The sequence below is a fragment of the Cannabis sativa genome, chromosome 7, assembly GCF_029168945.1.
Source record: "Cannabis sativa cultivar Pink pepper isolate KNU-18-1 chromosome 7, ASM2916894v1, whole genome shotgun sequence".
NCBI lineage: Eukaryota > Viridiplantae > Streptophyta > Magnoliopsida > Rosales > Cannabaceae > Cannabis > Cannabis sativa.
The window spans coordinates 19,805,742-19,817,104 of NC_083607.1; the positions used below are offsets into that span (position 1 = coordinate 19,805,742).

The window sequence follows — 11,363 nt, forward strand, 5'->3', positions numbered from 1 at the left end:
AATATTATCTCAACTAGTGGGGGGACCATGGGTCTATATAACCGAGCTTCCAATAAGTAGATCAAGAATTTAGTACTAAAATTCACTAACTTATTAATTCTTCGTTGATTCCACGCATAGAACTTAGAATTGCACTCTCAGTATATAGAATGTTCTATATGTTCCACCATATAGACACATCATTAGTTATCCATTGTTATAATCCTAATGTGATCAATGATCCTCTATATGAATGATCTACACAGTAAAGGGATTAAATTACCGTAACACCCTAATATGTATTTTATCCTTAAAACACTTGACCCCGTATAAATGATATTTCAGCTTATGTGAAATGAGATCTCCACCATTTATTTTCGTTTGGTCAAGCTCGAAGGAAATCATCCTTTGCTTACTATTCGCCAGGTAGAAGCTATAGATTCCATGTTTATGCTAGCGCTCCCACTCAATTGCACTACCGTGTTCCCAAAAAGTATGTATCACCCTGACCTAAAAGTGGGCTTAACTAACAATTCAAAGGAACACGAATAGCCTTTCAAGATTGAGCCTAATCATAACAGGATTAAGATCATTTGATCTAGGATCAACTTGGCGATATTGACTTGAATAGATTTTACGGTAAGTTTAATTAAATCTAAGTCAAAGTTCAATATCGGTCCCTTCCGATGCATACTCCATGCATCCAACCTGAGCTTTACTTTAACCAATGTTCTGGAAAGAACATAGTATTTCTCCAAATACAAGTAAACTCTTGTTGTAGATTATCATATCAGTAAAACCCTGTGTCTGATAAATCTAGGAAACTTTATTCACATAGTCATGTTTACTTTCCAATGTGATGACAGCACAATAAACATGATCAAGTATGTGAAAAGGGTTTAAGATGAATTTATAAATCAATTAGACAAGCAATTGATAAAGTGAGCCAAAACATACACAAATGAATGAAAAATACTTCTGTTTCTTTATTGATGTTGAATAAAATAGATTACATTGAATTGGAGTTTTATTTAGGGCATAAAACCTAACAGAAGAACCCATGGAGGATCCCTCTATTCATTCCTCAGACAAATCCGTGTCTCTCCATTCTGAGAAGGAGATTCCAGAAGACATTGGAGTTTCCTCGGACAGTGAGGAAACTGAACTCGAACTAGAGCCACCTCTGACCAAATCTGCTCCAACACTTGCTCGTTCATCTTCAGCAGCCAAGGCTTCTACTGCTGCCAAAGGCAAGCAGCCAATGAAGGAATCATCTTCTGGTAATATTCCTACATCTCTCTCCAATTGTCCTTGTTTCTACTATTGTGATAATGAGCGTGATTGGAATTTGTATGCTACCCGAAAGTTTGAGAGTGAAAGGAATTACGATTTGCATGCTCATAGGGTGTATGGTATTGTTAAGTTCATTCAATACCATCAATGGGAGAACACTCTCACTGGTTTCGAAGGGTACATTGCAAACATTGTCAAAGAATTCTATTCTAACTTATCTGATGATTTTCTTGATGAAAATTCTAGACTTTTTCGAAAAGTGTTTGTTATAGGACAATGGTTTTCCTTCTCTGAAAAAGACATTTCCCAAGCCTTGCAACTGCCAGAAAATGTCCCAAATGCCATAATGTCTATGGATCGCCAATTGATGCTCACAGAACTCACTGGTGCACGGGCTGAATTGAAATCGGGGGAGAGTCTTCGCATTACACATCTTACCTATGCTCATGCATCTCTCATGCGGTTTGCTCTTAGCAATTGGCTTCCAAACTCAAACAAGACCGTGGTGTCTCAAAATGTAGCCTCATGCCTCTATCGTATCACCTCAAGAGAATCCATCGACTTGGCCTCCCACATTTTAAACCAGATTGTTTCATTTTGGAGAGGTAAAAAGCCAACTTTTAAGCTTGTGTTTCCAAATTTAATCTTTAAGGTTTTGTCCTCTCAGAAAAATGTGGCCCAATCTCATGACACTCTTGAGCCTTCCCTGACTGGAACAACATTCCAACCCTCGGAGTATTTTGATGGCGTTTTTCCAAAAAGGCCTAAAGTTGGTGCTGCTGCTGCTGCAAGCTCGAGTTTTGCTTCTGCAGAAGTCCAGGAGGTCAAGAATGAGGTTCATTTGGTGAACAATCATCTTGCTACCATGGAGGAGGTTCAGCAACAGATTTCCAAGCAGCTGTCCTCCTTGAACAAGCTTTATAGAGAATAAGTTTTTCTTTCTTTTATTGCTTTTGTTGGACATATTACTATACTTTCATGTTTGTTATCTTTGGCCCTTAGATAAACAAAAAGGGGGAGTAATATTTTGTTTTTTAACTGTTTATTTTTATCAACTCTGAACCCTTTTTCTAGGGGGAGTTGTGTTTGGTACTTGCGATCTTTTTGGATTAAAAGTTAGCATGTTTGTTTGTTGTTTTTGGTTTTCGATTGTGTCACCAAGGGGGAGTTGTTATTTGTTCTTGCTAACTTAAATTTGCAGGTACTTATGTATTAAAAAATATTTTGTTCATCTAAAGTGCAAAAGGGGGAGATCGTAAAGTCTTTTTTTGGCAAGTTAGTTAACAAAATATTTTTCCTTTATGGTAAGATTATTTTGCATTCATACCCGATTTCTTACCTTGTATATTCGGTTTTTAGTTGCTCTTTTCTATGTTAGGAAAGATGCACTTTTCAGCTGGACTTTCCTTTGTTTGGAAACTTCTTATAAGAGAAGCAATTCTCTTATGGAAAGTTGGTTTTTTAAGGAAACTTTGATTATTGCCTTTTCTTTATTGATTTCGATTGTATCTTGATACAATCAGAATATCTAATCTGTTTTTGGAAGCAATCAAGAATTAATAGAGGATCGGACCCGATTATAGCAAGTTTCCTGTTTCTGGTCTGATCTACTGCGTCAACATCCGAATCTGATGCTGCAGATCGTGTTTTTCTTAGGAAAGTTTTGTACAGCTGTGGATTCGATCTTGTAGTTGTCTCTAGGCTTTCTATGTTTTATAAATAGAGCCTAGGGAGCAGCCATTCGAATCAGCTCTTCCATTATTCATTTTTTGCACTTATCTTATTTGAGAGAAGAGAGTTTCTTTGTTTTGTGAGAGCCTAGTTGTTCATCTAGGTTCTAGTAGTTTATTTATGTTCTTACTCTGTCCTAGAGTTTGTGAAGAACGACTTGATTGAACAAGAGATTGGTCTTCGGGAGAAGACTTGATAAAGCCTTACTTCGGGAGGAAGTAAGCACTTTGGTCTTTGGGAGAAGACTTGTTGAAGCCTTACTTCTTGAGGAAGTAAGCACTCACACTTCAAAGACGAAGGGAGTTCGGGCTTGAAGGTGTTTCAGAAGTCAGATTCATAAAGTGGATTACAAAGGATTACGACAATCATTTAGAGGGAGTCTAAACTTGTTTAAGTCAATTGTCTTTGTAATTGTTGATACTTTATTAATTGATTTCATTCTCTGGGCATGGCCCTGTGGACTAGGAGTGTTCGGGAGAACACTGATACCACGTACAAATCTCTTATGTCAAGTTATTTAAATTTCTACAAATATTTTTATATTCTGCCTCTTCTGTTTTGTCGTTGCAAAACTTGTTTCTGCAGTAATAGAATTACATTCTGCTTCTGCAGGGGTATACAGTTTTATATTTTCATATATATTATTGACATTTGTAAAAACTCGGTTTTTCATTATATATCTTCTTATTTAGCATGTAGTATTTTATTGAAAAAAACAGTTACAAACCATAACTTTATATGATTTTGGTAAAGAACATAATTTATAATTTTATCGAATACTCGATGCAATTATTTATGTAACCAAACAATTAAATTTATTTTTAACTTAAGAAAATATCATCTCTTAGTTCCAACTTTAATCATTATTGTTTTGAAAATGAAAAATAAAAAAAAAATTAAAGACTTATATGATAATTGAAAATAAATAATTATTATAGATAATATGATGCAACTCAACCAACTAACACTAAAAAAAATTATGATAAAATAACACTAAAAATTATTTTTAAAAGCTAATAACTATTTTTGTAATATTTCAAATATCGTTTCCATGGCAAAGATGAAGAAAATTACTTATATTTATTCCTTCTTGTTTTCCATTTCATTAATTTGTACTAGCTTGAGTGAGGGATTCCGTTTTTGGGATGATTATAGATTTTGCTTTAAACAATTTGCAAATGTAGCACCATGTGCATTCGAAATATCTAATTTCAATATTTTGAAATGTCCAATGAGTTCATCTTGTTATTCCGTAATCACAAATGCAGCCCCAACTAATTGCGCTCTTGATCCATTGCCTTATTATTGGTTTGCGAATAGCCAAACTTATTGCGCTAATTCGCAACAACATCTGCCTTCACCTCTACCTCCTCCTTCTCCTCCTCGATGGTCACCTCCGTCCCCTGTTGGAAATTATTTATTTTACCAGGATCTTAGATCTACTCACAAGTATGTTGATTAACACCCTAAATATGAACTTTCTAAAACGATAAATTGAACACATATAAAGTTTAAGAAACCTTACATTGGTTGCAGCGGAATATAATGACTCCTTCCGTTCAGATATCTAGCCCTTGATTCCTTTCTGTAGCAGAGCATTATCAATATCTGAACGTGGATCTCTTTCTCTGAATCCTTGATGCTGAAACTCCTTTGCTGATGATCTTTCTTCACGATCTTCCTCACTATGATTGAGGTATTGCTTGATGTGTGTGGGCACTACTCTAATCACTAAGGATTTCGAAATTCAAAGGAAGAAGAGAGAGAAGAAGTGGTAGCTAAAGATAGGGAGAGAGAAGGCTCAGTTTTTCTCTGAAGGAAAAATAGAAAATTTAAGTGTAATTTTCCTGAAGCCTTCACTATCTATTTATAGCATTCCACTAGGGTTAGGTTTGAATTATTTGGCATTAAAATAATGAAAATATCAGTTTAAATTTCCTACAAAAGTGGCTGGCCCTATACTAGTGGATTTGGGCCTCACTTTTTGCAATTTTGCAGTTTTACCTTTTCTGCATCTGATTTTCTCAAAAACGCCAATTTTCTAATTCAACCATTTAAATGCCAATTCTAACTATTTAATAACTATAAATAATTATTAAATAATATTGTCATTTATCATATTTATTAATTGAACCATACAAAGTATCATAATTAACAAATATGCCCCTATAAACTCTTTCTTTACAATTTCGCCCTTACTTAGTGAAAAATTCACAAATAGACATAGTCTAATTTGAGAATTATAATTGATTAATCAAAACCAATTACATGAGTCTTACAAGCAATATTATCTCAACTAGTGGGGGGACCATGGGTCTATATAACCGAGCTTCCAATAAGTAGATCAAGAATTTAGCACTAAAATTCACTAACTTATTAATTCTTCGTTGAATCCATGCATAGAAGTTAGAATTGCACTCTCAGTATATAGAATGTTCTATATGTTCCACCATATAGACACATCATTAGTTATCCATTGTTATAATCCTAATGTGATCAATGATCCTCTATATGAATGATCTACACTGTAAAGGGATTAAATTACCGTTACACCCTACAATGTATTTATTCCTTAAAACACTTGACCCCGTATAAATGATATTTCAGCTTATGTGAAATGAGTACTCCACCATTTATGTTCGTTTGGTCAAGCTCGAAGGAGATCATCCTTTGCTTACTATTCGCCAGATAGAAGCTATAGATTCTATGTTTATGATAGCGCTCCCACTCAATTGCACTACCGTGTTCCCAAAAAGTACGTATCACCCTGACCAAAAGGTAGGCTTAACTAACAATTCAAGGAACACGAATAGCCTTTCAAGATTGAGCCTAATCATAACAGGATTAAGATCATTTGATTCTAGGATCAACTAGGCGATATTGACTTGAATAGATTTTACGGTAAGTTTAATTAAATCTAAGTCAAAGTTCAATATCGGTCCCTTCCGATGCATACTCCATGCATCCAACCTGAGCTTTACTTTAACCAATGCTCTGGAAAGAACATAGCACTTCTCCAAATGCAAGTAAACTCTTGTTGTAGATTATCATATCAGTAAAACCCTGTGTCTGATAAATCTAGGAAACTTTATTCACATAGTCATGTTTACTTTCCAATGTGTTGACAGCACAATAAACAGGATCAAGTATGTGAAAAGGGTTTCAGATGAATTTATACATTATGTACTTATAATCATGAAATAAATCATGTGAACCATGCAACATTAAATGTTATTTCTGATCTATATTAATAAGTAAATCTGATTATATTGAAATGAGTTTTATTTAGGGCATAAAACCCAACATCCCCACCATCACGTCCATTGCCACCTCCTCCCCTGTCTTCCAATAATTATAACATAAGAAATTGTCCAGAGTGCAACATTATGCCAGAATCATGCATTAAACAGATGTTGAGATATTTTTCGAAGGATGAACCAATGAACTCGTCATGTTGCACCACTTATCTTAGCGTCTTTAACACGTGTACTAATACTTCATGGTTGCACCACTTATCTTAGCGTCTTTAACACGTGTACTAATACTCGATGGTCAAAGATTAGCCTGAAATGCCATGATTATTGCCAACATCAACTCTCATCCCCATGATCCATCATTTAGGGTTAATGTCTTTCAAGATTTTAAATTTTTAATCCGGCTATAGCTATTTTTATAGAATTTACTTATTTATTATTATTATTATTATTATTATTATTATTATTATTATTATTATTATTATTATTATTTCGTGGATGAACATTATTATAATTATTATTATTATTTTGATAAAATAAATGCAATTAAATTTTCAAATTTTATAATTTATTACATATATTATTATTTCTATATCATATTGTTATTATTATTATTATTAATATTAATTAATTAACATAATCAGTAATTATTGTATGTAATTGTATATACAGCTTCCGAAGAAGCTTAATTTGCATGTCTGATATTCTCTTAACAAAAGAGTGACTCATCTACTTAATATCATGTTTTCAATATGAATCAAAACAGCCGATTAATTAATTGAATGACCAAACAAACAAGACTATATATAATAGTTAATTAAGGTTAATTCACTATGTAAAAACTTTATTTATATGCATGTCAGTATATACCTGTACACATATACATATACACTATATTATTCATAGATACAATTAATTAATGAGTAGGAAATAATAATAATTTCCAATATTATTTATTTTCAAAAAAATTAAATGAAAATATAATAATAATGTTGGTAGATTGTTATTATTTCCCAACATCTCAACATTAATTAATTAAAGCTACTTTCTTTCTTATGGGAGAGACTTAATCACACAAATACTCTAAAAGTCTTTATCTCTCCCATATGGAAGAAAGTTGGCTTTGATTAATATGTTGGGAGACAACATTGACACTTGTAGTTTAAACTACAAACTTTCAAAGTCAGCTGGTAATTTAAAGTCATTTCAATCATGTTATATCACTTCTCTCTCCCCTCATATGCTATACAATTTCTTTTCTTATTTTGTGGTGGTTATTTTATTCAATTAATAATTATTATAAGTCTTAATGATGTTATAATTTTTCTTTTATTTTTATCTCTAGCTATCAATTAATTGAAACTTTATAAATTGAAGAAATGAAAAACTGCCACTACCTCACAAAGTTTCATGCACTACTACAATTATATTTTTTATTTTCAGTTTTCATCTTTAATAAATTAAAAATTCGAAGATAAACTATTTTAATACCCATATCATTGCTTTTTTAGTGAAATTTTAATTATATTTTTGGTCTTTGTTAATAACCGAAGTAAAAAAGGGTTTAATTTTTTTTTTATAATAGTAGAGATTTTGTAGGAGGACGTTTGTCTTCGGTAATTCCCAAAATACCGTGGAGCCCTTTGTTTTCGGTATTTTGGGAGTTACCAAAGACAAATGTGTGTATATTCCAATATCATGCGAGACCCTTTAGTTTATTACACCCCCTTTGTAGAAACCCCTTAACCCATGACACACGACCCTCTCGTTCAAACCCTCAAGACCCACGACCCTCGCTCAAACCCTCTTTCCGATCGCTATAGCTACCCCTGACGAGGATGACGACGAAGGCAAACTGAAGAGAAAAATAGTCTATGTCTTCGGTTTTTATAAAATAATCGAAGACGTAGCCCCCATTTACGTCTTCGGTATTTTAAAACATATGTCATCGCCTCAAATGACTTCAGTAGTGAATTTTTAATAAAAACCGAAGATAAACTGGCTTAAAAACTAAAGAAAAATGCCCTTTTTCTAGTTGTGATGTTAGATTATATATATTGGAAATAAAAGCCATTCCTATGTTTTTCAATATGTAATTTGCAAACCTTTCTTTGGCCACATGATCAAATTCTAGAGAGAGAGAGAAAATTAGAACATTGAAGAAGATAGATGATCATGATGTTAACTGGTGAGATTTGGGTCTCTAAAATGTTATAATAATGTGCATTGGGAGATTCTAATAGATTTTAGTATTATTATCTCTCAAAGTGGTTCAATAAAATCTATAATAATATTATCTCTCAAAGTGGTTCACTAATCTATTTTCGTAGTATTATTAGCAATATATATCATGATCATAAATAACATCCATTAATTATCATAATTAATAACATGTTCTTAAAAATATTAAAATAAATATATATGATAATTCATAAGACATGATCTATATATTATTAGCTATATTAAAATTGATATATATAATAAATATAACTAATTATTACATAATAAATGAACATATTAATAAATACAATTAGGTGACAAGGGAGTAACCAGCACCAATCATATAAGTAGAAAGTAAATGATTGGCTGCCTGAGATGGATGAAAAGCATCCCAAAAAATATGATCTGATGCATTCGAACATGTTCCAATTGATAATGAATTACACAGTATTGATGTTTCTACTATCCCTAATCCACAACAACCCTTTCTCGTCTCATAAAACCCTACAAAATATAATGATTATGTATCAATTATATATAAAATAAAATAAAATAAAAAAATTATAAATTTATTATTACGTACGTACCATTTTCGATAGGATTGTTGATAAGGTTGTACAAGGGTTGGTATATATCCAACACAAGCAAATTCAGGTCAGGTAACCTGTTCCTTAACAATTGTGAGGTGGAATTTAATCTTCTGTTAAAATAGATAGCATCATAATTGAGTCTATCCACACATTGATTATTATTTCCAACTCCAAATAATGTTATGGCTCCAGGCAAACACCCTAGAGGTCCCAATGAAGCCACTCCAATTCTTCTTGCTCCCATTGAATGCAAATTCTATATATATAAATCATAATCACAACATAATTAAAAAAAATCTTATAATCAATTATAATTGTGAGTGTATAATACTATAAAAAATCTTAAGTACGTTAAAGTAAACAAGTTGTAACTAATTAATTATAAAAATTGTTTATCATCCATAAATAAAAATATTAATAACGAAATTCATAATTTTTTGTAACTAATTGTGTTAATTTGTATTGAAATATTATATTTTAATTACCAGTAATTTTTTATTGTGATTAAATTGTCTTATATATATATATAGTGTAAATGGATATTTAAATGTACCTCAATAAATTGCTCATAATTTCTGAGAAGAGTGTTGAAATAGTTGTGAATATTTGGATAGGTAGCTCGAAGAATGGGACTAATATAATAATTTTGAATTAGGTCACTAGTCCCTGCACTCACTATATAAAGTCCACTTGAAAATATGGACGAAGCATTTGCTTGCCCTACCATTCCAACAATTCTCGATTGATATTCTCCAAAATATTGTAGCTGCTTCGATAATGATATGCTAAACTACACATCATTAAAACACATTTATTCATTAATAATTAATCTAATTAGGTCTTAATTATTACGACATTAAGATAAAATAATTAACCATTTAATATAATGCAAACCCTTTTACTAATAAAATTGAAAAAAAAATTGTAAAATAGAAAATTAATTACGTATAAATTAGCGGTAGAATCATCATATCCCGAAGCAGCTGAAGCAAAATTTGCTCCAAATAAAAGTTCATTGCTACTTCCATGTGTGCTTAGATAAGCTTGTGGATAGGACTCGAAGTTGAGAGCATCAACTGCCATATTATATACAAAAATTAAAATATAATTAGTTAATTAATGACTAGTGAAAATATAAATATATTTCAATAAAATTATAAGATATAATTACATACCTAAATAATCAATGGCCAATTTTCCATTAGAAAATCGGCCAGTTGAGTTGTGATTTGCAAAATCCCTTCCGTACGGTGGGAAATTTGATTTTATGAGAGTCGGTAAATTGTTGTTGTTACCAACATCTACAATCGAGTCTCCGAATACGAAGACTGCAGGTACAATCCTTTGTGTTTTAACGTAAGTATTTTCTAGCATGATCAAAATAAGTATCATCATGATCATCATAATTTTGGTGTAGGAAAGAGTTGTGAAAGCCATTAATGATGAGTAGTTAATTAAGTAGAGAGAAAACTAGGAAACTTTAATTAGCTGAGAAAATCTGCAAAGAGTAAGATTAATTTGGATTGATGTAAATGTTAACCAGGAAGTCATCTATATATATACACACAAAGTTCCCTTATAATTAATTTCTAGGATTAATGGGGTTCATCATCTTTGAATTTGGTTAGATATAATTTAACTAGTAGTAATCTTTAACTTCGTTTTGTTTATTAGTTTAACATTTAATGCATGATTACAATTAATTATACAAGTAAAGTTATAATAATTTTTAGTGAAACATCTTTTCTTGCATGCATGCATAGATGAATCAAATAATTCATCACGTGAACAATCCTGTTTGCCTATTTATATATTTATAATAAAATATTATTATTGGAGAGATTATACATATGCAGGCCCATATAGACGGACTGGGCTATCCCTGTGCTTGTTAAGGGGGTAAGTTGAAAAATATCACTTTTATTAATCTATTAATCAAATTTACCTTTAATTTTATATTTAATTGAAATATACTTCTTTTTATATGTATTGTACTCAAAATACCCTGACATAACAGAGTCACATGGAGAGTATCTTGAAGTAATAGGGGCAAAATTGGTACAATGTTTAAAAAAAAGGTAAAAATGATAGACTTTAAAAAAAATGTAAAAATTCAAAAGGAGAATATAAAAAGAGTATAAAATGTAATTTCATGCTTATATACTTATTTATTAGGACCCACTAACTTAAAAAAAAAATTCTTCTTTAAAAATATACATTTTTTTTTATATTGAAAAATATTATGCATTTTTTTAAATAAGAGCACAAAATTTCTTACGGTCCACTAAAATTTGTA

At 31.4% G+C, this 11,363-nt stretch overlaps 1 protein-coding gene across 1 annotated transcript; it reads right to left on the reverse strand.

Annotated features, from left to right (window-relative positions):
• Window positions 1-8,754: 8,754 nt before the first annotated feature.
• LOC115696433 (GDSL esterase/lipase At5g03820-like) lies at window positions 8,755-10,695 on the reverse strand. Its single transcript, XM_030623335.2, has 5 exons — window positions 10,243-10,695; window positions 10,013-10,143; window positions 9,621-9,857; window positions 9,065-9,323; window positions 8,755-8,981 (listed from the first exon to the last, which is right to left on the reverse strand). The coding sequence occupies exons 1-5, from the start codon at window positions 10,502-10,504 to the stop codon at window positions 8,788-8,790; spliced, it is 1,083 nt and encodes a 360-aa protein (XP_030479195.1). The 5' UTR covers window positions 10,505-10,695; the 3' UTR covers window positions 8,755-8,787.
• Window positions 10,696-11,363: the final 668 nt, after the last annotated feature.

What these genes read in the sequence shown, in the direction of transcription:
- LOC115696433 (XM_030623335.2), bottom strand. Translation starts at nt 10,504, where the DNA reads ATGGCTTTCACAACTCTTTCCTACACCAAAATTATGATGATCATGATG. An exon ending in ATTATGAGCAATTTATTGAG is followed by an intron (nt 9,324 to 9,620) that starts GTACATTTAAAT and finishes TTATATATATAG; the next exon opens with AATTTGCATTCAATGGGAGC. An exon ending in CAACAATCCTATCGAAAATG is followed by an intron (nt 8,982 to 9,064) that starts GTACGTACGTAA and finishes TATATTTTGTAG; the next exon opens with GGTTTTATGAGACGAGAAAG.